Genomic DNA, 25,765 nt, shown 5'->3' with positions numbered 1-25,765 from the left:
CAAAGAATGTGTGATCATATCAACAAAGGCATCAATGTACACGACCTCACACCTGAACAGAACAAATGTCACACATGAGCACAAACTAATATACTGTTTGCGCGGGTCTATTTCAGACGATTAAAAACTGACTTTCCACCATGCAAACAGGTTCTTCTTAACAGTACCTCATTTTAGTGCTAAGGACAAGCAGTAGGATGTTATGGTTTTTACCATTAAAGAAACATACATTAGTGGGTTGGAGTAAAGGTTATGAATAGTTAAGACATTGTCAGTTTGGCTGTATTCTCTTGAGTTCTGTTACCCTTGTAAGTCACATACCTGTATGAAAGCTTGCAGTAGCGTATTCTACTGATATGTTAAGCATCCTGGTTACCTCAACTATTTCTGCTGTCTGCGTTTGTCTTTCTCTACTCATTGAATATACACATTAAGAACGTCACAAAAAAAGGACCCACATTTTCCACAAGCAAACCTCCAGAATCTTTCACATAACAGGCTATGTCATCACAGGATAAAAAGCACTGGAGTATTGGCATGTCGACTTAATGACAGCGTGACATTGTGCCCAGGTGTGTGCGTGTACCAGTTCTGTGATGGCCCCATGACATAATACATTATAAATAACTATCAGTAAATCTACTAGGGGGTTTTACAAAGCACAAACACAGGAGCTGCCCAAAACAAATGAATAACAAGACCACATTATACTGAATAGTCTGGCATGCCATAACATGTCTTTAAAATAAGTTACTATACAGATGATTTTCTACTGTTGCATGACATTATTTACCAAAAGTATTAAATCTGCTAAATTCAGTCAAAGACAATTTTTTGGTCAGTGGGTCCAGTTGATCCAGGGTGCCATCTGTAATGAGCTCAGATGATGATTTTTGCTGTTCTGAAGGTGTAGCTCTATACTCTGCAGTGGTGTCCCTGTGTTAGCTGTCGTCGTGCCTGTTAGTCCTGAGCATGCGTAGCTCGTCCTCCAGGTAGGTGATCCTCTCCACCAGGGCAGCCCTGTCTGCCTGAGCCCGCTGATCCGCCTGCCACCTGGCCTCCTGGATCTTCCTTTCATACCAGTGCTCCATCTGGGTCGACACCGCCTCAAAGAAGTACTGTGTCACCTCCAGGGCGTGCATGTTCTCCCTCTCCTGTGCAAAGCCCTCCCCCACGGCTCTCTCCCCAAACACCCCCAGAGTCTGAGTCCCCTCGGCCTGCCCCACCGAGGCCCCCTTGTCCCCCTTGGCCTTAGTTCTGCCCTGGGAGTGCCTCTTGTGGTGCCTGCCCTTGTCCCTGCCCCGCTCCCTGTCTCTATCCCTCTCCCTGTCGCAGTCCCTGTCCTGCCTGCTGCTGCAGCGGCGCTCGGTGGCTGGGGACAAGCTGCTGGCCCGCTGGTTGTTGCCGCCTCTGCTCGGCGCCAAATCCAGCAGTGCCATGTCCTGCAGTCCCTGGTATGGCCTGCGGGGGTCAGTAGAACACAGCGAGCGTTCCTTGGGCCGCACCACTTGGGGAGATGGGGACAGGGATTTAGCGGGAGTTGGGGAGGAGATCTTTTCTCGCTTGTGATGTTTACCACCGTCTGGGAGATTTCCGAGAGCCAATTATTAAGTGAATTAGAATTAAAAAGTCAACCTTAGAGCACGGCACACAATAAATAATTTATGATTATTCAAATTAGTTCCAGTGAGATTGCCATCTTCAAATGCAGTGTGATAGATTAGGATGATAAATTAATTAATCTGCCAAAGGCAACTTTATATTTTGAGCATTTCTGTGAAAATGTTCTATTTGGGCCACATTCTCTGTTATTTACTTCTAAAAAACGGTATGACCTAAGAATAATATACTTAGATTACGTAACGCTTACATAAGCCTGTATCTGTGTGAAATGAGTTCCCTCTCCATTGTGTGTGTGCGTTCGTGCATGTGCATAAGAGTAGTAATTCGGAGCGCTGGCTATTTCACTGAGTTCTGTTTGAACCGTACCTGGAGAGCTGTCCACCTGAACCCCAAAGTTGTGATTGGCTGAGGGGTCCCCTGTGGCGGCCGTGTTGGGGTCTCCCTCGGTGAGGTCAGTGGTGTGGGGGGCCAGACACTCGACGCTGCACCCAGGCCCCCCTGCAGGCAACACAGTGAGGCTCCCAGGGTCCATCTCACACAGGCCTTCAGCCATGGACGAGGACTGACGCAGCTTGGCGTTGCGGGGGTCTCCAGTGAAACGCATCTCAATGTTCTGGAGCTTGGCCATGCACCAGTTTTTCAGCTCGTTCACCACTGATGCCTGCTTGAAGGGCAGGCCAAGACAAGAAAAGGTTTCGTGACAGAGATACAGCAGGGTATATACAGTGCCTTCGGGAAGTATTCAGACCCCTTGACTTTTTCCACATTTTGTTACGTTACAGCCTTAATCTAAAATGAATTAAATAAAATAAAATCCTCAGCAATCTACACACAATACCCCATAATGACAAAGCGAAAACAGAAATACCTTATTTACATAAGTATTCAGACTCTTTGCTATGAGACTTGAAATTGAGCTCAGGTACATCCTCTTTCCATTGATCATCCTTGAGACGTTTCTACAACTTGATTGGAGTCCACCTGTGGTAAATTCAATTGATTGGACATGATTTGGAAAGGCACACACCTGTCTATATAAGGTCCCACAGTTGACAATGCATGTCAGAGCAAAAACCAAGCCATGAGGTTGAAGGAATTGTCCTTAGAGCTCCGAGACAGAATTGTGTCGAGGTACCAAAACATTTCTGCAGCATTGAAAGTCCCCAAGAACACAGTGGCCTCCATCATTCTTAAATGAAGGAAGTTTGGAACCCCAAAGACTCTTCCCAGAGCTGGACGCCCGGCCAAACTGAGCAATCGGGGGAGAAAGGCCTTGGTCTGGGAGGTGATCAAGAACCCGATGGTCACTCTGACAGAGCTCTAGAGTTCCTCTGTGGAGATGGGAGAACCTTCCAGAAGGACAACCATCTCTGCAGCACTCCACCAATCAGGCCTTTATGGTAGAGTGGCCAGAAGCCACTCTTCAGTAAAAGGCACATGACAGCCCACTTGGAGTTTGCCAAAAGGGACCTAAAGACTCTCAGACCATGAGAAAAAAGATTATCTGGTCTGAAGATTAAACTCTTTGGCCTGAATGCCAAGCGTCATGTCTGGAGGAAACCTGGCACCATCCCTACGGTGAAGCATGGTGGTGGCAGTATCCTGCTGTGGGAATTATTTTCAGCGGCAGGCACCGAGAGACTAGTCAGGATTGAGGCAAAGATGAACGGAGCAAAGTACAGAAAGATCCTTGATGAAAACCTGCTCCAGAGTGGACCACTTTCCAACAGGACAACGACACTAAGCACACAGCCAAGACAATGCAGGAGTGGCTTTGGGACAAGTCTCTGAATGTCCTTGAGTGGCCCAGACTTGAACACGATCAAACATCTCTCGAGATACCTGAAAATAGCTGTGCAGCAACGCTTCCCGTCCAACCTGACAGAGCTTGAGAGGATCTGCAGAGCAGAAAGGGAGAAACTCCCCAAATACAGGTGTGCCAAGCTTGTAGCGTCATACCTAAGAACACTCAAGGCTGTAATCGCTGCCAAAGGTGCTTCAACAAAGTACTGAGTAAAGGGTCTGAATACTTATGTGAATGTGATTTTTCCATATTTTTTATTTTAGATTTTTTTTTCGAAAAACCTGTTTTTGCTTTGTCACTATAGGGTATTGTGTGTAGATTGATGAGGGGGGAAAAACTATTTAATACATTTTTGAATAAGGCTGTAACCTAACAAAATGTGGAAAAAGTCAAGTGGTCTGAATACTTTCCGCACTGAACAAAAATATAAATGCAAAGTTTAAAGTGTTGGTCCCATGTTTCATGAGCTGAAATAAAAGATCACAGAAATTTTCCATATGCACAAAAAGCTTATTTCTCTCAAATGTCTACTTGGGTGAATAGGAACTAGGTATAGGAACTAGTGTTTAGTCCATCTGAGACTCGCCTCTCCTGCGGTGTCGAGTGAGTTTGACACTGCTGTTAGTATTACCTGTCTCTTCTCCCCCTCCTGTCTCTCCTGCATGGCCCTCTGGTCGATCCTGTGTTGGCACTCTGTCCTCTGCGCTGAAACTCTCTCTACTGTCATCTTATCTAGGGCACGGATCTAGAACCGCACAATCACAAACCACATAGTTAAATGCCCGAGCCTGATAAAGCTGTCATGATTTAATGCAAGACGCCGGTTGTGAAACAAAAGCTCACAGCTGCTTTTGACTTTAGTAACATTACACTTCATTTCATTAATAGGTCAAATCAGCTAATTACGAATGCATGCCTGGCCCACATCCACTGCTGTGACTTCAGAGGCTTGTGGGATGTAGGTCGAAAACGATCATTTTCAGTTTACGTTGCAAAAAGTTGAAAACGCCCTAATGAACAGGACCCTGGTCTACTATGTACCTGATGTTTGTTCTTGCGGTCCAACTGTCCCATCTTGTTGTTCATCAGGTCCTGCACCGTGTGGATCTCCGTCTTCATCTCCTCCTTGGTGGCCTCCAGCTGGTTCTCCAGCTTGATGATCAAAGGCTCACAGCGGCAGCCATTGATAGGTGCCTGGGACACAGAAACCAACCATGGGCACTGATCCACTTGATAGCAGACACAAACTCAGGCTGAAATTGTATTAATTACTAAGTATGTAAGTCTTGTCCGAGCCAGAATGGCCCATAGAACAGGAGCCTATCATGTTTCTGTAGCATGAGGCAGCTAGATGTACAAGTACACCTCCTGGACAGGATGTTAGTCAGTCGCAGGGCCTTGCTCCGACTAAAATATGTGTTTTCTACATAGAAGAAAATAGCAGCAAAGCCCGTTACAAGGTTTCAACATGACAGAAAATCTCTGACACTAGCTTCTTTCACAGTGCTTTCAAAGCAACACACTTTAAATGTGAAGCCAAAGCATAATGAAATCATAGCATCACATAGCATCACAAAAATGTCAAACAAAAGCACAGGCGTCTGTGTGCTCTTTCCTATCTACCTGCATGATCTTGCCATCCTTGCCGCGGTACAGAGTGTACAGCTGATAGGCCTTGTAGTTGTGAGGTGGGGGCTGGGGGGAGGAGCCACGCCGTTGACCCCGCCTCTTCTTTCCGTGTTTGTTCTCTCTCCGGCGGAGGGGGTCGGAGAGCGAGGGCTGCAACCACATCACACCGCATCACATATTCCATCTGTTTAATATTGATAACATATCTCACCTGGGTAAACATGTGCGGGTTGTTTAGAAGGTTAAGGTAATAGCTGACCTTCTCTTTGAGCTTCCTGTTTGTGCTCTTGCTGGCGCTCGCCTCGACCACCTCGTGTTTGCGGGCGACGAGGTCGCTGCTGTGGGTGTCGTCGGCAGCAGATGCACTGTCCTGTGAGGAACAACAAAAATCAAACATCTCCGCATCTGTGTTATAATATGCTGGTGCACACGGTAGGAGTGAGACCGCCAGCTGTACTGTAACTGTACCTTCCTGGGGAGCATTTCATCCCTGGGCACAGACTGTGCCCGGCGCTCAGCCTTCAGCTTGTCCCTCCTCTTCCTCACAATCCTGCCTCGGGTGAAGCTCTGGACCTGAATACACGCAGGGAGAGCAGTGTGAGAACTAAGGGCCAGTCTTATTATTCACTGAGGCTTTACGTTTACTGACGGCCATTGATTGGTTGAAGGTCCTGTTTTTTTGTTTACTTCAGCTTGTCCAGCTCTTTACATGGAGCAAATGCAAATTCTTCAGTTAGTGAAGGTTTCTTGATTAAGTAGGGATATAGCTACAGCTAAAATAGCACAAATAATGCGAGCTAGTTTAGCCTCTCCATTTCCCTATCACTTCCAAGTGCCAGTGCCTATCTAGATCTATAGCAGTTTCCCATGGACTCTGCCCATACTTGCACTTGACGCAGAAACACCTTTACTGCCAACCCACAGGAATGATGTCAGGTAGGCGTTATGGAGATATGAGAATTTCAGACAGATAAAAACGGCAGTCAAACACCTGAAGTATCGTAATTCAAGTCCAAACAGAGGCAGCAGCATACATTTTTTCTATATAAATATATAGATAAGGTTGGTAATGTGAGTTGTGAAAGTAAAATAATAACACCGCCTAGGTGCCCCTGCTGGACAGACTGTGTAAACCTGTACTCACCTGAGGTGCTTTGGTCAGAAGCAGAGCTATGTCTGGGTTGTTGTGGTCTCTGGCCTGGTCCAGTGCAGTCTGGCCTGCCTGCTCACACACAGCGACAAGAGGCCAGTCAACCAGGGCTACAACGCGTAGTTAGAGATACATGATTCAACTGGCTATGGCACCTTGTTCATTGCCTGGCTACCCAAACTCCTTGCTCCGGCCAAACAGACGTTAGCTTCTTCTCCGCAATGAGTCTGGAACTGAGTACCTCCCTGACGTTTTCTAGAAAGCAAACACATTCTAACCATTCTGATTGGTTAGAATGTGTCGGGCCAGAGCCAGAACACAAGTGGGTAAAGCTGCGTTTTGAAAAAGTGTCATTGGCTTTGATACTCTGATTGGTTAAAGATTAGCCGATCGTTGATGACTTGGTTTTGTACAACAGATCTCATTTAGAGGTCACCACAAACGACATCAACGACGTCAGTCTCAGACTGAAGTATGTAGCGAACGTAGAACAGCGGATGAATTCAGTTTGAGTCATCAGGCAACGAAGTTAAGGGTAAATAGAAATAGATATTTCCCAGTAGCTATTTCAGTTGTAAGTATGTCAAAATTACATTTCTTAAACAACATACTGTTGTTACTCATCAAAGTCCACATGGCTTTACTGTGACTGAGTAAAAAAACACAGCCATGGCTCCAGAGCAGGTTATTCACCAAACAGAATGTGCGGTGACATTAGTCATGATTAAGACGGCCTTTAGAAGTGCATGACTGCTCCAGAGCATAGTGAACATAGTATAGTATAGTATAGTATAGTATAGTATAGTATAGTATAGTATAGTACACTCTAAAACCTAAAATAGTTGTTTGGCTGTCCTCATCGAAGAACCCTTTGAAGAACCCTTTTTGGTTCCAGGTAGAACCCTTTCCACAGAAGGTTCTACCTGGCAACCAAAAAGGGTTATCCTATGGGGACAGCCGAAGAACCCTTTTTTTCCTAAGAGTGTAGAACAGAGCCTGGTCCGGGGGCCTGGGGCACTCCACTCACGTTGTTGCGGATGCTGCTCTCTGTTCCAGCCTCTAGCAGAAGCCGCACCGTTTTCTTATGATTCAGCGCTGCTGCAACATGCAGTGGTGTGTCCCCAGCCTGGCCCAGAGAGAGAGAGAGAGAGGAAGAGAGAGAGAGGAAGAGAGAGAGAGAGAGGAAGAGAGAGAGAGACTTAGCATAATGAAGTGGATGTTCCGCTGGGTTTTTACGCTTCAACAAACAAATACAGAACAATGTTACACTCTAAGTCCCTGCTCTTCGCTATTAAAAGCTAAACACAGCCATACATATAATATATCCAGTAGGCTTACTGCACTATGCTACGGCTAACTTAGGGTAATTCAAGACCTTTGACAAAGGTATGATTTACATAATAATCATAGGAATAGTATTACATTATGAGCGGATAAAAGCTACTGAGAAAAGTATGTTCACATATTGCGTGTACATGCATCGCATACGATTTCTGATCAATAGGATTTCTACCCAGAAAAAAAACGGGTGAAGAAATGACATAAAAGTTGTAATACATGCAATTTTCCCATTACATCTCAACGAGGGTGAGCAGAAAGCAGAGAAAAAGTAGTGTCAAAGTATGGGTCTCGATTCAAACCCCTTTCCAAATATACAAGACAGAACGTAAAAAGCTGGAAAAGCCCTCTTGTGTGAAACTAGTGTCAGTCACATCCTCAGACCAACCTGGTTCTTCTCTGCCACGGAACAGAAGGCTCCCAGGAGGACGCGGAGCATGGACACGTGGTTGTAACGGGCCGCCACATGCAGACACGTGTCACCCACCTGGAACACAATGAAGAGAGACCACCGCCGCCACACGCGGCTTGAGTTTCCTCTCACGCAGACGTTGGGAGAGCAGTCAATGGAGAAGTATAGTAGCGCTGCATGACACTGGGCAGTGGTTGGTGTAGCAGAGGACCAACGAACTGTATTGAGGGCTACTTCCTCTGCTCAGCAGCTTTGTTCAATTCACCCATGAGGGGCGATTATGTTTGAAGTGCGGAGCAGAGCACTCACATGCATACGTCGTTTCATAATTAAGTGACTGCATGCAAACTGCTCTGTGGTAGTAGTTAAATGTAGAGAGGCTTCTGTTGTCAGCATGTTTTCCTAAGCAGTGGTTCAGAGATACCTGGAGATTGTGTATCAAATCATGGGAAGGCTACTTTGGAGTGCCATTTGTAACATGCTATATTTTGTGACACGGAATTATTATTGTTCACAAGTTATAGGACGGTACAAACGGTGCCCCGTAGACTAGCCAACCTATGGAGGAGGGGGACTTACATGGTTCTTGCTGTCGGGCCTGGAGCCACCTAACAGCAGGACCTTGGAGCTCTGAGCGTGGCCGTTCTGACAGGCCAGGTGGAGGGCTGTGTTCCCTGCCTACATGGACAAACAGACAAACAGACAGACACCAGGGTTGTGTTTAATAGGGAGACAACATTTTGGAACAGAGTGAAACTGGGAGGTATTGTACAAAACTCAACTTGTCCAATTAGAGCACAGCTTTCCGTTTGCAGTTCTATATCTCTGCTATGGTGTGCCCTACTGAAAACCACCCAGGTCAACACTAAGCACCACTAAAAGCTCTCCAGTCGTATAATAATCTGCAGTCACAGCACAGGACGTATAGGAACCACAGCTGTTTTATAACTGTGAGCAATCACATCTACAGTATTTGCAGTAGAATTACCTTGTTTTTTGAGTGAACGTTGGCTCCGGCCTTGACCAGCAGTTTGACAGACTGGCTGAAGCCGTGCCACGAGACCTCATGCAAAGCAGTGTTACCGTCCTGCAATAACAAACAGTCAAGAGCTTCACACATCCACAGCCTGACCTCTGGATTGGTAACTATCATACTGGACAACAGTGTTATTGTTACTCTTACAGTCAAAATAGCTAACATGGCAAGCTAAGTAGGTGATTAGTGAGGTAACGTAAGAGGCTGCGTGTCTAGGCCTAGCTATAAACACACTTTCTATTCACATGGACTTCCATTGGCTATGAATGAATCCCAAATGACACCCTGTTCCATATTTAGTGCACTACTTTTGACCAGGGCTCATAGGGTTCTGGTCAAAAGTAGTGCCCTATATAGGGAATTGGGTGCCATTTGGGACACTTCCTATTTCTTCGCTGGGAATGAATGGGGGTTAAGCAGATTACAGGCGCAGTGTGTTCTCTATAGTTTTAGTGCTGTCTGACAGTTTGTTGGGGGTTTAAAATCCCTCTGTGCCTGTGAGTGCATTGGGCCGTGCTTTTAGCCCTGTGTGAGTGCTGCTGTGTGTGTGTGTGTGTGTGTGAGCGCTGTGTGTGTGTGTGTGTGTGTGTGTGTGTGTGTGTGTGTGTGTGTGTGTGTGTGTGTGTGTGTGTGTGTGTGTGTGTGAGCGCTGTGTGTGAGCGCTGTGTGTGTACGTGTGTGTGATATGTACCTTGTCCTGTCTGTCCAGAGCACACCCTTCCTGGATGAGGGCAGAGATAACGTCACTGTTTCCCACCACGGCTGCCCGATGTAAGGCTGTCTGCTCACCCTGCACACACACACACGCACACGCACAATGATCAGTTAGGGATTTTCACAACAATGATGAATACAAATACCACATCCACTGGTTAATAACTTTCGATTCCATTGCAGTTGGCAAACTGACTTGAATATGATGGGTGGACTTTTTAGTAGAGTTTCTCAAGTACAATGTTTCAGGTTATTATTAACACAAGAAATGACAATGATTTTACAACAATCATCCAACACCGCAGTGTGACACCAGATAGGCCTCCATACGATCACAGTCTACTACAGTGGGCATCCTCCATACAAAGCAGTGAACACAGCAGCAGCAGGCAAAAGCACTCAGTTCAGCCCAGCTCATTTATGCTCTACCATAAATGGAAATCCTACAAACATGGAGAACCCCTCCTACAGCCGCTCAACAGACTGACGTTTTGCAGACCAGGTTCGACATGTCACGAGAAAGAGTGGAAGAAAGAAGAGCAAGAAGGAGCACTGATTCCTGTGAGTGGAGGAGGTGGGGTTGTGGATTGTTCATTCCAAGCGAGATAACTAAGAGGCGTGCCCAACAACCAGAGGACGTGCAGTAGTAGAGGATTGGGAGAGTGATTATTTTCCACGGGCTCAAAGTAGCTTTTCTCTAACCTCCTTCTTCACTCTCCCTGATCTTCCAGGCTCTCTCCCAGGCCTAGTTCCAGCAGCCTTCCTCCACTGCCGTCTCTCTCTCTCCCCTCCTCCCCCTCCTCCTTGTGACCACTCCCCGCCGTTGGTGGCCGAGGACGTGCTGTGGCCCGTTCGGGATCGGGAGCTCATTGACCAGATGGAGAGAATTTGGGAGCGCCAGAGCTTTGGACCATTATCTGTGGCTGTGGGACTGCAGAGGGGGAGGAGGGTTGACCTGCACCCAGAGGGCGAGACCCGTGGAGGAGTGCTGCATGCCTCAAGCTGGCAATCCAAATAATCCCACTCTAGGCCACTGGAGGTCATTATACTACTAGTGTGACAGTCTTAGAGAAATGGAAAGGTCGTCTGCACGCAGGAGAAACTACACTGCAATCAAAACACACCAGCAGCCAGACTCAGAATCTCCATGCAGATGTCATGTCGTTTGTGTGCTTCAAAAAGTGACCTAGTTCACATTTGAAGGTCTATGTTAAATATTCTGCCGTTTGTTTGTGTGATTGTACAAATATGACATGGTGTTAAATGGGTGTGATGTTCATTTGGGAAGATGGTGAGCGACACTAATGCAACGCCAGCGAAAACCAAGCGATGGTCCACCCACAAGTCCATCATCACAATCATGACCGTGGTGCTAGCTGGAAACATGGAAAGAGGGCAGTGCAAATGGAAGGCAGTATACAAACAGACCGTCTCTGGGTACTTACATCGTCCTGGATGTCCAGATCGCAGTCGGCCTTCAGGAGAATGCGCACAACCTCGGTGTGGCCCTTATAGGAGGCCAGATGCAGGGGACTTCTGCCGTACTGTGGACACAGAACACACACTCTCACACACAGAAGAGAGGGCCACAGCAACTGAAGACAGACACGCCAACTGAAGAGAGAGAAACCAAGTGAAGCCAACCAGACAACCAGACCGTATATCAGTGTCCCCAACTGAAGCCAACCAGACTGTATGTGACAATGTGTCTACAGTTCAGCCATACCCGGTAACACATGGTGCTGTCATCATGGCACAGCATTTAGCCGCATGCAATCTGTCTGTCATGGCCACACAGGCCATTTGAATAACGAGTCGCCAGTAAACAAACAAATATTTAATCCACATACGGTTTAAACGAGCTAGAATGGAAGGGAACCTATATAGCTGCTTATGGATAGGCCGCCCACATCCTCCGGCTCTTAGGCCCAGACTTATGGACCTGCAGCCTGCTATGGAGAAAATGTGTATTTATAGTTTTGGGAGGTTTCTCTTTCTATGGTAATAATGGATTGTTTGCCAGGTTAAATCAGTGATACTACCCGACATTACGATCATATGCTGTATTGGATTAGATAAGGTTAGAAATGTAAAGGCATGCTGGATACTCGTCATGGAATGTTCCTTTTCTTATAACAACTGAAAGGAATCCAAGCTGTTGCTCTTTATGAAAACTAGATTTCAGTCTTGGGAAGTGTGTTTCCTGACTGATTCCGTGTTTGGTTAATGATGTTTGTCCCCCATGAAACACTGTAGACACAGAAGCCTAATTCACTTCCTAAATATCCCCAGAATGAATCTAAGATAACTCAAGAAATCTGTAATGAATTTCGACGTTTTTGCCGAGGATGTTTAAGTTGTGCAATTTTACATCTTAAGGTGATAAGTACCAAAGTTCTCAAGTAAAAAAAATGTGCGACGTGTTATCTTATGTAAACAAAGTCGGAGCTGCTTGGCAGGTCTGTCTCACTGTCTATGCTATTGGATAGAGAGCAATCACCGCAGCTGTTCACCCCATGTTAGTGGGCAAATGGACATTGTCAAATCAAAACCCAACTTTCATTTACCCGTTGTGACGCACGGATGTTCCAAACTCCGTTTTAAGACGAGACTGACTTTATATCAATTTTGACACTAGAATAACTGTTTCTGACTCTAATCAATGCCACATAGGCAGTTTTCAAAGGATTTGTTGCTTTTTTGAAGGCAGTCGCTCTTTAAGTAATAGGGGTTAAGCTAATGTAAACAGATGCTCTCAGTAAATCTTAAAGCATTATTTCAAGATACCGAACCCTATCTCTCCACATAGGCTACAGTAAAGGAAGGCCCTAAAAGTGGTCAAAGACTCCAGCCACCCTAGTTATGGACTGTTCTCTCTGCTACCACACCGCAAGCGGTACCGGAGCGCCAAGTCTAGGTCCAAAACAGCTTCTACCCACAAGCCATAAGACTCCTGAACAGCTAATCAAAGGGCTACCCAAACCCCTCTTCTAAGCTGCTGCTACTCTCTGTTTATTATCTCTGTACATATTACCTCAATAACCTCAACTAACCGGTGCCCCCGCACATTGACTCTGTACCGGTGCCCCCTGTATATAGCCTCGCTATTGTTATTTTACTGCTGCTGTTTAATTATTTGTTCTTCTTAAAGCATTGTTGGTTAAGGGCTTGTTAGTAAGCATTCCACTGTAAGGTCTACACGTATTCAGCGCATGTGAAAATAACATTTGATTTGATTTTGATTTAAAACCCAGTAACAACCTGGAAGTGAGAAAATATAATGCAAACTTGCTGTCTGCCTGCTGCAGAATCCGTCTCCTGAAACATGTAACTGGCAGCCATATTTAATCATCCACGTTAATTCAATGTAATTAGAGATCAGGTGTGCAATCACAAAAAACCACATCAACACAACCCCCTTATTAACACCTAATCCTCACAGCCCTCCATTAAATGGGTAGAGACGGGAGAGACCACAATCCCTTTAGCAGGCGAGTGTGGCCTGATATATGGGTGCGGCTCGGCACTGCCTGGTATTCACTACGGCCAGGCAGGGGTTGAGTTTCACTGGGCCAGGCTTGGATGCCTGCCATGGAAGCGTCTCAGGTAAACACAGTCAGGGCCCAGCCAGGGTGAAGTCTATTATCCCAGGAGACTGTGAATGGAAAGGGCCTGCTCTCTGCTCTGTGGCCTGGTATGACCTTAGAATAGAACCAGTCGTGAGTCTATCTAACTCCTCTCTTTCGCATTCTCAAAAGAGTTTCTCTTCCACAGAACTAAAACCTCCATCCAAAACTTGACACTTTACCTCACACTCCCCAATACAATACCCTCCTCTTCCCCTGAAGCACCGGAATTTCCAACTGAAATACAATCCTCATGTTTCTAGTTTTTTTTGTTACTAGGGAACCCAGCCAAAATGTGAAAATACAGCTGAACGTAACATTATCAAAGAGACAGGTAGGCCTAGCAGATACAACCATGTAAGATAGATAACTGACAACTTTCATATATTCAGTCAGTCATGTATTCATATTTCACTCATATTCAGCTGTAAGTGTAAGAATTACAGTTCACTTCCTGAAACGATAACAAATGCAGCATTCTTGACAAATTAAAGACGATTGAAGGTCTTCCTTAAGCCGTAACTCTTGCGCTCTCTTAAAGGGGCACACAGCATTTAACATGAACATCACAGAGAGCAGAAAAAAAGCTTCTGCCCAGAGATGTGTTTATGAGGAAGTACATTTATGAGGCTCAGGAAAAAAGGCCTCTGCCTGGCTGTCTTATCGGCCAGTATCAGTCTATCAAGAGAAAGACTGTGGAGATCTGAGGAAGGCCTGACCTAAATACTATCTCGACACCTCTGTCTTAATTACCAGAGCTGCTCTGACAGAGACACAAAAACAGGCTATTCACTTCACAGACAGATAGGATTGCTACTGCCGCACATTACTTCAATCAAACATGTCTGTCTGTGACTCTCACAGCAAACACCCAAACACACAGGTGTATTTACTGTATTTACTGGGGTGGCAGGTAGGCTAGTGGTTAGAGCATTGGACTAGTAACCGCAAGTTCGAATCCCCGAGCTGACAAGGTAAAAAAATCTGCCGTTCTGCCCCTGAACAAGGCAGTTAACCCACTGTTCCTAGGCCGTCATTGAAAATAAGAATTTGTTCTTTAACTGACTAGCCTAGTTAAATAAAGGTACAATTTAAAAAAACACTGCAGCACACAGCTAAATTCACTGTCTTTGGGAGATCCATTACCACATTCTGTAAAGCAATGATGACAATACATTATTGTCATATGATAACACTGTTGATTCAAGCTGAACATACCTAGCCTATATTAAATGTGTCAATCTTTGTACTGTATTCCTCCTCTGCTCCTTTCAGTGAAGAGGCTTGGGGCTACATGGCATGTTTAAGAAATCTTCTCTCCCAGCGTTGTGTGGTGTGACCTCAAACAGAGGTTTACACTGTGTCAGCGTGTTTACCCAGATCTGTGCTCCCACAGCTGTGGTCGCGGACAGCCAGATGGAGCGAAGGAAAAGCTCCTTCGCACAAGTGACACACACACACACACGGGTAAAATCAGCATCAGAGAGAGTCCCTCATGGCCGTGTTCATTTGTAACCAACACATTCCTCTTCCTCTCCAGATACTGCAAATTCAAACCCCTCCTCCTTCCTGTAAAATACAGCTACTGTAACTTACTGTGAGGAAACGGGGTAGTTTTACAGATAGTACTAGTATCCATGAAAGTGAGGATTATAATATATTCATATACTGCTCCAGTCCCATCTAATCTTTTGACAGTGGACTGTAGAGGGGGATCTAATCATAGCATGAATGATGTACCACACTACGCACATACATCTGCCCCATGGTCATTGCCCTGGTGGCCCAATGAGGCTGCAGTTGAGTGAGACACAGTACCCACACAAACCCATATTGGCTACACACAGAAACAGTACACAGCAGTGGAGGCTGCTGAGGGGAGGACGGCTCATAATAATGGCTGGAACGTAGCAAATGGAATGGCATCAAACCATGTGTTTGGTGTATTTGATACCATTCCACCTATTCCGCTCCAGCCATTACCACGAGCCCGTCCTTCCCAATTAAGGTGCCACCAACCTCCTGTGGTACACAGTACACGTTTGTCAGAAAAAAAGCCTGGTGGCCCAGCCTGTGTGACCACTGCTACTTAGTCAAATAAACACATTGAAAAGACAAAAGTCTTATGAACACACAAGAAGATAACCTCCTCTAATCCACTTACCTTGGTGACGGCTACTTTGGCGCCCTTGTTGATGAGCTGGACCACATTGTCGGCCTGGCCCTTGTGCGAGGCTACAAGGAGGCGCTCAGAGAGTGCAAGGACCGCAGCCGCATCCTGCTGGCTCATGTAAGCAGGGCGAGTGAAGCACTGTCTCCAAGACGCAGTGCTCCAAGGAAGGGAGGGTGGGCTCACACTAACCCTAATTCATGACCGTCACACACAGAGGTAGTGGGCAGAAAGAGAGGAGGAGAGAAGGAGAGAAGGAGAAGAGAGAGGGCTCGGACCTCCGGACACTCCCAGGTTGGCTCCCTCATGTCATCCTCAGCGCCTGGAAGAGAACAGGAAACACGTGTGTGGTTATAACAGGCTAGTGCGTGTCACATGGTAGAGTAGTAGAATGGCAAACAGGAAGCCAGGAGGGAACGGGGAGAATAGATTGAGATTTTAATGGCGGTCGCATCAGTGCTGCTAGCTATCTAGTTTCAAGTTTTATTAGTCGTATGTACGGGATACACATGGTATACACTGTCCAATGAAATGCTTACTTGCAAGTTCCTTATTGACAATGCAACAACAATAAGAAATAAAAAAAGATAAGTAGTCTGATGGCTTGTAGATCAAAACTGTCTCTGAGCCTGTTGGTATCAGACTTCATGCCCTGATACGTCTACCTGACGGTAAGGGAGTGAACAGCTTATGACTGGGGTGTGTGGTGTCTTTGATGATTCTGCAGGTCTTCCTCAGATACTGTTTTGAGTAGATGTCCTGGATGGGTGGGAACACAGTCCCAGTGATGTACAGGGCCATCTGGAGGGCCCGCTGGAGGGCCTTGCAATCGTGGAAGGACCAATTCCCCTACCAGGCCGTAATGCAACCGGTCAGGACGCTCTCGATGGTGCAGTAGTATTATTTGGAGAAGACCCAGGCTGGCATGTAGAATTTCTTCAGCCACCTTAGGAAGTACAGGCGCTGTCGTGTCCTCTTGACAAGAGTGGTGGTGTTGTTGGTACATGACAAGTCCTCTGTGATGTGGACGCCGAGGAACTTTAAACTGCTGACTCTCTCTACTGCAGTACTGTGGATGCGGATCAGGGCATGTTCCTTCCTCTGCTTCCTGAAGTCAACAATCGACTCCTTTGTTTTGCTGACGTTGAGGGAGAGGATGTTGTCCTGGCACCACAATGCCAGTTCACTTACCTCCTCCCTATAGGCTGACTCGTCGTTGTTGGTTATCAGGCCTACAACTGTGGTGTCGTCAGCAAACTTGATGATGGAGCTGGTGTCGTGCAAGGCCACGCAGTCATGGGTGAACATTACCAATCCTCACAGCCTGTGGTCTGCCCATCAGGAAGTCCAGGATCCAGTTGCAGAGGGTGGTGTCCAGACCCAGGGCTCTGAGCTTGGTGTCGAACTTGGCGGAAACAATAATGTTGAATGCTGAACTGTAGTCAATGAACAGAATTGTCACATAGGTGTTCCTCTTGTCCAGATGTTTTACGGCCGTGTGAATAGCGATAGAAATGGGATCTTCCGTGGATCTGTTGGAGCGGTAGACAAATAGGAGTATGTCCAGTATACCTGACATGCTGGCCTTGATGTGGGCCATGACCAGCCTCTCGAAGCATTTCATGATTTTTCTTGGGCACTGGGATGACCCACTATAGTCAGCTGTGGGAGTTGGGAAAACAGGCTAGTTCCTGTTGGGGGAGACAGCAGCTGTACACAGTAGATCTGTCTGTCAAATGAGTTCATACAGGTTGAATAGAGGTTAAGGATTGACATTTCCAACAACAGAGAGTACTTTCTACACAAACACTGTTTTGTTTTCACTTTTATGCCATATCATCAGGCATAAAGCTATAAAAAAGCTAATAAAATAGCTTTAACCAACCACACGCAGGAGTGAGACTTCTGTGGTTAGCTGAGCGAGAGTTGGTGTGACCGCAGGCAGAGTGACTCACAGGAAAAAGGTTGTCTTTCCAGGAGTTCCTACTACCATCATTACAACCCGTCAATGTGTTGAGCTGTCAAATCTGTCAATGTTTCTAACTGGCTCAGGGGAACTAGGTAATTGATTAAACACACCAGCATCTGGTGAAAACCACTATGGTCAATTGAATGTAGCTTATTAGCTCAATTATAAGGCTGATCATCTGCCAGGCTGTATTCAGGCATACTTGTAGAAACTAAATGAACTGCCAAGAACATTCTCCATGGTTATTTAAGACGAAGTATGTGTGAATTAGCTTGTTGAAATTACAGCTTGCATGGCCTGTTTGTGTTCCTTCATTATGAAAGGTGATGAGGTCAAAGGACACAGCCACAGTAAGCGATATGACAGAATAATGATTTCTTCCATTCAGACCCATAGGCATTATATGGGTTTGTAATGGTACACCAGATGAAGCTATACCAAGGCAAAAAGATGTACGCATAATGTAGCATATCAATGCATACTTTAAATGCAGACCTATTGCTTGTTTTTCTCTTTCGCCAATCTTTTACTAAAATCAAATAAATTTGTAAAAAAAAAATGTAAGGGGGTAAATCAGCTTTAATATTGCACATAGATTATGGCTTCCATCAATGGAATTGTCTGTATCATTTCCAATCCCCCATAATTATTTTGTAAATATATACAGGGCATTCGGAAAGTATTCAGACCCTTTGACTTCTTCCATATTTTGTTACGTTACAGCCTTATTCTAAAATGTAATAAATATTTTTTCCCTTCATCAATCTACACACAATACTCCCTAGACCCTTTACTCAGTACTTTGTTGAAGCACCTTTTGCAGCGATTACAGCCTCAAGTATTCTTGGGTATGATGTTACAAGCTTGGCACAACTGTATCTGCTTCTCTGCAGATCCTCTCAAGCTCTGTCAGGTTGGATGGGGAGCGTTGCTGCACAGCTATTTTAAAGTCTCTCCAGAGAGTTTCGATCTGGTTCAAGTCCGGGCTCTAGCTGGGCCACTCAAGGACATTCAGAGACTTGTCCCGAAGCCACTCCTGCATTGTCGTGGCTGTGTGCTTAAGGTCATTGTCCTGTTGGAAGGGGAACCTTCGCCACAGTCTAAGGTCCTGAGCGCTTTGGAGCAGGTTTTCATCGAGGATCACTCTGTACTTTGCTCCGTTCATCTTTCCCTCAAACCTGACTAGTCTCCCAGTCCCTGCCGCTGAAAAATATCCCCACCATTCTTCATAGTAGGGATGGTGCCAGGTTTCCTCCAAACGTGACGCTTGGCATTCAGGCCAAAGAGTTCAATCTTGGTTGCATCAGACCAGAGAATCTTGTTTCTCATGGTCTGAGAGTCTTTAGGTGCCTTTTGCCAAACTCCAAGCGGGCTGTCATGTGCCTTTTACCGAGGAGTGGCTTCCGTCTCGCAACTCTAACATTAAGGCCTGATTGGTGATTTGCTGCAGAGATGATTGTCCTTCTGGAAGGTACTCCCATCTCCACAAAGGAACTCTGGAGCTCTGTCAGAATGATTATCAAGGCCCTTCTCTCACGATTGCTTTGTTTGGCCGGGTGGCCAGCTCTAGGAAGAGTCTTGGTGGTTCAAAACTTCTTCCATTTAAGAATGATGGAGGCCACTGTGTTCTTGGGGACCTACAACGCTGCAGAAATGTTTTGGTACCCTTCCCCAGATGTGCCTCGACACAATCCTGTCTCGGAGATCTACAGACAATTCCTTTGACCTCATGGCTTGGTTTTTGAGCTGACATGCACTGTCAACTGTGGGACCTTATATAGACAGGTGTGTGCCTTTTCAAATCATGTCCAATCAATTGAATTTACTACAGGTGGACTCAAATCAAGTTGTAGAAACATCTCAAGGATGATCAATGGAAACAGGATGCACATGAGCTCAATTTTGAGTCTCATAGCAAAGGGTCTGAGTACTTACAGTTGAAGTCGGAAGATTACATACACTCAGGTTGGAGTCATTAAAACTCGTTTTTCAACCACTCCACAAATTTCTTGTTAACAAACTATAGTTTTGGCAAGTCGGTTGGGACATCTACTTCGTGCGTGAAACAAGTAATTTTTCCAACAATTGTTTACAGACAGATTATTTCACTTATAATTCACTGTATCACAATTCCAGTGGGTCAGAAGTTTACATACACTAAGTTGACTGTGCCTTTAAACAGCTTGGAACATTCCAGAAAATTATGTCATGGCTTTAGAAGCTTCTGATAGGCTAATTGACATCATTTGAGTCAATTGGAAGTGTACCTGTGGATGTATTTCAAGGCCTACCTTCAAACTCAGTGCCTCTTTGCTTGACATTATGGGAAAATCAAAAGAAATCAGCCAAGACCTCAAAATAAAATTTGTAGACCTCCACAAGTCTGGTTCATCATTGGGAGCAATTTCCAAACGCCTGAAGGTACCACATTCATCTGTACAAACAATAGTACGCAACTATAAACACCATGGGACCACGCAGCCGTCATACTGCTCAGGAAGGAGACGTGTTCTGTCTCCTAGAGATGAACGTACTTTGGTGCGAAAAGTGCAAATCAATCCCAGAACAACAGCATAGGACCTTGTGAAGATGCTGGAGAAAACAGGTACAAAAGTATCTATATCCACAGTCAAACGAGTCTTATATCGACATAACCTGAAAGGCCGTTTAGCAAGGAAGAAGCCACTGCTCCAAAACCACCATAAAAAAGCCAGACTACGTTTTGCAACTGAACATGGGGACAAAGATCGTACTTTTTGGAGAAATGTCCTATGGTCTGATGAAACAAAAATAGAACTGTTTGGCCATAATGACCATCGTTATGTTTGGAGAAAAAAAGGGGAGGTTTGTAAGCCGAAGAACACCATCCCAACCATGAAGCATGGGGGTGGCAGCATCATGTTGTGGGGGTGCTTTGCTGCATTAGGGACTGGTGCACTTCACAAAATAGATGTCCTCATGAGGAGGAAAATTATGTGGATATATTGAAGCAACATCTCAAGACATCAGTCAGGAAGTTAAAGCTTGGTCGCAAATGGGTCTTCCAAATGGACAATGACCCCAAGCATACTTCCAAAGTTGTGGCAAAATGGCTTAAAGACAACAAAGTCAAGGTATTGGAGTGGCCATCACAAAGCCCTGACCTCAATCCCATAGAAAATGTGTTGGCAGAACTGAAAAAGCATGTGCGAGCAAGGAGGCCTACAAACCTGACTCAGTTACACCAGCTCTGTCAAGAGGAATGGGCCAAAATTCACCCAACTTATTGTGGGAAGCTTGTGGAAGGCTACCCGAAACGTTTGACCCAAGTTAAACAATTTAAAGGCAATGCTACCAAAAACTAATTGAGTGTATGTAAACTTCTGACCCACTGGGAATGTTATGAAATAAATAATTATTCTGACATTTCACATTCTTAAATTAAAGTGGTGATCCTAACTGACCTAAGACAGGGAATCTTTACTAGAATTTAATGTCAGGAATTGTGAAAACCTACATTTAAATGTATTTGGCTAAGGTGTACGTAAACTTCCGACTTCAACGGTATGTAAATAAGGTATTTCTGTTTAGTTTTTTTTATCAATTAGCAAAAATGTATAAAAACCTGTTAACACTTTGTCATTATGGGGTATTGTGTGTAGATTGATGAGATTTAAAAAAAATCCATTTTAGAATAAGGCTGTAATGTAACAAAATGTGAAAAAATTTGGCCACATTTTGAGTTTAGCCTACTGTAACTATAAATGTCTTCTTATGCAATCATAGAAAGCGTGCATGTTCAAGAAAGCATGCAAAGGTCGCAGGTCGGTGGAGAGCTTCACAACTGCTGTAATAACCTGCACAGAATCTTAAACAGCATTGATCACTTGCACTATGTACTTTTAATGTAATCTCAAATACAATCCACGTCATTTGTTTGTGCTGTTAGATGAAGCACAGCGATAACACATTAAAGCTGCAATATGTAACTTTTTGGGTGACCCAACCAAATTGACATGGAAATGTGAGTTATTGATCTGTCATTCTCATTGAAAGCAAGTCTAAGAAGCGATAGTTCTTAAGTTTTGTTTTTAGGGTTATTTAGGGTTATGTAAAATATATTTCATAGCGGTTTAGATTCTCTACACTATACTTGCTTGTTTTGTCACATAAACTAAAATTAGGCAAACGATTAGCTTTTTAGCAACCAGGAAATGAAAGAGCGATTTTTGCACATTGCACCTTTAAAAGTTATTGTATAAATACAAAATATCTGACATTGTATTCCTATTTGAACTTTGTTGTCTTTTGAAATGTTTGAAAGCGCAGTGATAACACATTGAGAATTCAACAAATAAAGGTTGAAATCTCGTTGATCGAAGTCTCAACCAAATATTACCAAAATGTCCATGTTGAAATGATGAGGTGTGCCCAGTGGGTCCTTACATGTCTTAACATTACTCACTATTTGATTACAGAGCTTCCAATTCACGCTATTTGCTATTTGTGCTGTAAGTGGAAGCAATTATTTGAGGATATTATGTTCCCCCTTTTGCCATGCGACATATAGGCTAGGTCTACAGCAGGTGAATGAAATTCAACGATTCGAGAAGTAAGTTAATGGGCTGGTAAGTCTTAAATTACACATTCCAGGGACAGCTGTAAATCTATACCACGAAAGAACATTACGCTTCCATCGAGGCAAAGTAGAGTTACATGAAGAAAAAGCTCACCATGTCTTCGTGTAATCGTGCAAAATACAGGTCCCTGCACTAGTTACCCTGTTTATTTTCCTGATGATGGACCTCCCATTTCTGCATCTGAGACGTATGGCAGATAATCCTAATTATAGAGCCATGAGGAATCTCAGTCTACTGCTTGGTCCATCGCACCTAGTCTAAGGTTTCAGACATTCCTATTTCACAGGCAATACCGAACCAACCAAAAGAACCAAACAAGTCGGCTGTCATGCTATGTCTTAATAATAGTTTGGATAAGCTGGTCTATGTCTCCCTCAGCCCCCCTACCGACTTAAACAGATTGTCTAGATAAAGCTCTTTGAAAAGCTAGATAAATCAAACAAGCAGACTATACTGTAGCCATAGACCATAAGTCTGTTGATAACACTTCAAAACATCTGTTTCATCAGGGACATATGCTACATACCTTCCTAATCTCCATATACTAAGAGTAGTGTTTCTCTGTCAGAACTTCTGTCATGAAGGGACTGGGCATGCTCAGAGCAGGCAGGTCCCTCTGATCATGCCCCGGAGCGGGGCCCACCTGCTCCTCTCACACTGTGGCTTTAATCAAGTTGCTCACAGTCCCTCAAACCTCTAGGCCTGGCCCCAATGAACCAGATGAATGTTGGTGTGTATAATACAGCACTGCGGTTAAAGCAAAGATAACCGCCGGGTGCCTCTAATCCGGAGTCTATTGAATCTATACGCTGTAAAGCCTCAAGGTGGCTGGATCATTACACAGCTAATGGCACCCACCTCGGTGTTATCTGTGGCTTCTGTCAACCATTATAAAAGGAAGGGGCCAGGGCACCTCTTCACCAGTCAGTTCCTCTCTCAGTTCACTTTAAATGGCCTCTGCCATAAAGGACTGTTGTTTGGGGAATTCAATGGTAAAATCGAAGTGAGAAAGATGGTACTAGACAGGAATGTCCCAACTTGTATTATTCTGGGCACCTTACAAGTCCAAGGATACGACTACGAAACATGAGACGAACCTGAGCTATTAGCTCAAACGGCCATCTTTCCAGAGGAAGTGAGAGACACCAAGAAAAATCAGAACTATTTTTCTGCAACATTGTTCAGCTTCAATCTGGAGAGGAAAAGGCATGTCCCATCAGATCCCCTGAGTCTAATCCACTCTGACAACTACTCTAGTGGCTCTGTTGAAATGATTTCTCTGCAAATAGTTGTCACACGCATGTATTGCATGTGTGATGTACACTGTACATCATACTAACAGCGTTCTGCATTACTAGACATATGAAAATATAGAAATGAAACTCTACTCTTCTTTTAATGACCTGTTGCACAGTGAATGCATTGCAGGCTATTCCTGTTTAATATTTTGCAAACATATTCCAGGATGTATCACAGTTGCCAGGTTAAAATAATAGATTACTGAAGCCATGTCCTTTCTATTGTACACCGGGAGGACCTCATTAAAAAGAGTTAGTTACCATTCCTGTACGGTCATGTGGAACTATGCCATTGTCAGGCCAAGGTGATCACACTAGGATGAGCACTAACACGTCTAACAAACATAGCAGACCCAAAACGTCTGTGGTGTTTAGAAAACACTGTGCCTTTTCTGTAACCCTTCATTACCTACGATACATCATTTTCACATTTACTGTGCCTTCAGAAAGTATTCATACCCCTCGACTTATTCCACATTTTGTTGCGTTACAGCCTGAATTCAAAATGGATCAAATCCATTTTTTTTCTCACCCATCTACACACATTGTTTTGCAAATGTATTGAACATGAAATACAGAAATGTTTCATTTACATGAAATACAGAAATGTTTCATTTACATGAAATACAGAAATGTTTCATTTACATAAGTATTCACACGCCTTGGTCAAAGCATGTTAGAATCACCGTTGGCAGCTATTACAGATGTGAGTCTTTCTGGGTAAGTCTAAGAGCTTTGCACACCTGGACTGTACAGTACTTGCACTTAAAATTCTTCAAGCTCTGTCAAGTTGGTTGTTGATCATTGCTAGACAGCCATTTTCAAGTCGTGCCATAGATTTTCAAGCCGATTAAAGTCAAAACTGTAACTAGGCCCCTCAGGAACATTCAATGTGGTATTGGTAAGCCACTCAAGTGTATATTTGGCCTTGTGTTTTAGGTTATTGTCCTGCTCAAAATGTAATTTGTCTCCCAGTGTCTGTTGGAAATCAGAATGAATCAGGTTTTCCTCCAGGATTTTGCCTGTGTTTAGCTCTATTCCATGTATTGTTATCCTAAAAATAACCGAAAGGATGCTTGTTTAAAATAAATAAGCTGTTCTGCCTTTGAGAAAGGCAGTTAACCCCCACAACAATTGCTCCCCAAGTGCCGATGACGTGGACGTCGATTAAGGCAGCACCCTGCACCTCTCTGATTCAGGGGTGGGGTTAAATGTGGAAGACTCATTTCGGTTGAATGCATTCAGTTGTGCAACTGACTAGGTATTCCCCTTTCCCCTTTCTTTGCGAGGCATTGGAAAACCTCCCTGGTCTTTGTGGTTGAATCTGTGTTTCAAATTCACTGCTCGACTGAGGGATCTTACAGATAATTGATCTTACAGATAAAGTAGTCATTCAAAAACTTTTCAATTTTTATAAAGATCTAAAACCATAATTCCACTTTGACCATTATGGGGTATTCTGTGTAGGCCAGTGACACAACATCTCAATGTAATCCATTTTAAATTCAAGCTGTAACACAACAAAATGTGGAAAAAGTCAAGGGGTGTGAATACTTTCTGAAGGCACTGTAGCTGTGCTGTAATCTTCTGTCACTTTAAAATAGAAGCATAGCAAATATGTTTTGTTCCCTAATATGCTATGACAAAAAGTTTAATCAGACCAGGGGAATATCTTCCATACAAGCATTACATCTTAAATCCATTAGAATCAAATGGAGAACATGACTTTTTATGAAGCCAATATTGAAAACACTTACTGGAGTCCAAGAGCAGATTTTCTTGCAATATCAACCAATATCTCATTCCACAAACATCTATATAACTCTCAATGATGTCATCATACTGAAGCTTCTGAAGGAGGAAGCCATTTCCTCTCTCTGGGTCTTACAGGCAAAGACATTCCGGAGCTTTCTATCTAGAGATGGTGAGTCTCTGAAATGTCCTAAGGCGGGGTTAAGAAAAGCAAGGCAGTGATTATACCCTTACAAATCTGCAGAATGCCATGCGTGGATAATTCACACACAGATGAAAACATGTTGAAATGTTTTTGATTGACAAGGGCTATTTTTTAACATGTCATAAACTTGACAAGGAAAAAAAGTCACCTTTCCGTTGGCTATTTAAAAGAGAATGCCTATGCACAATGCAAAAACGACTATTCTATTCATCAGGAATGCACTATAACTAGTCAAAGAAGAGTTTTTTTCTGAAATACATTTTCTTTGCGTTAAAATGGTTGCTAAATGTACTATGGTAACATTTAAATGACTCCCCCCTGCCAGCTGAGAAATTAATAAGATGAAGTAAGGAGAAAGTCTCTCCCCCTCTGCATTCTTGTGGATCTCCATAAGAGGTCTGTTCAGCCATATAGCCACAC

The 25,765-nt window shown here is 44.2% G+C and overlaps 1 protein-coding gene across 5 annotated transcripts in view; it reads right to left on the bottom strand.

Annotated features, from left to right (window-relative positions):
- Nucleotides 1-89: 89 nt before the first annotated feature.
- The window catches only part of LOC111973453 (ankyrin repeat domain-containing protein 6), a 58,908-nt gene continuing 33,232 nt past the window's right edge, over nucleotides 90-25,765 (bottom strand). For 2 of the 5 annotated variants that reach the window (XM_024000821.2, XM_024000820.2), the window contains exons 2-16: nucleotides 15,497-15,824; nucleotides 11,152-11,250; nucleotides 9,684-9,782; nucleotides 8,945-9,043; nucleotides 8,536-8,634; nucleotides 7,933-8,031; nucleotides 7,234-7,332; nucleotides 6,201-6,278; nucleotides 5,525-5,629; nucleotides 5,316-5,426; nucleotides 5,051-5,206; nucleotides 4,469-4,621; nucleotides 4,059-4,172; nucleotides 1,990-2,287; nucleotides 90-1,582 (exon numbers count right to left, since the gene is read on the bottom strand). In XM_024000821.2, the coding sequence (XP_023856589.1) occupies nucleotides 942-1,582; nucleotides 1,990-2,287; nucleotides 4,059-4,172; nucleotides 4,469-4,621; nucleotides 5,051-5,206; nucleotides 5,316-5,426; nucleotides 5,525-5,629; nucleotides 6,201-6,278; nucleotides 7,234-7,332; nucleotides 7,933-8,031; nucleotides 8,536-8,634; nucleotides 8,945-9,043; nucleotides 9,684-9,782; nucleotides 11,152-11,250; nucleotides 15,497-15,622 (2,376 nt within the window). In that variant the 5' untranslated portion in view covers nucleotides 15,623-15,824 and the 3' untranslated portion in view covers nucleotides 90-941. Of the gene's footprint in view, nucleotides 1,583-1,989; nucleotides 2,288-4,058; nucleotides 4,173-4,468; nucleotides 4,622-5,050; nucleotides 5,207-5,315; nucleotides 5,427-5,524; nucleotides 5,630-6,200; nucleotides 6,279-7,233; nucleotides 7,333-7,932; nucleotides 8,032-8,535; nucleotides 8,635-8,944; nucleotides 9,044-9,683; nucleotides 9,783-10,408; nucleotides 11,034-11,151; nucleotides 11,251-15,496; nucleotides 15,825-25,765 lie in introns of those variants that run through there. The other 3 variants (XM_024000822.2, XM_024000819.2, XM_024000818.2) reach the window with 3 other exon arrangements.

Source organism: Salvelinus sp. IW2-2015, linkage group LG14, assembly GCF_002910315.2.
Source record: "Salvelinus sp. IW2-2015 linkage group LG14, ASM291031v2, whole genome shotgun sequence".
NCBI classification, from domain to species: Eukaryota; Metazoa; Chordata; class Actinopteri; order Salmoniformes; family Salmonidae; genus Salvelinus; species Salvelinus sp. IW2-2015.
The sequence above is the reverse complement of the archived record's forward strand: the minus strand, read 5'-3'. Positions and strand labels throughout refer to the sequence as shown.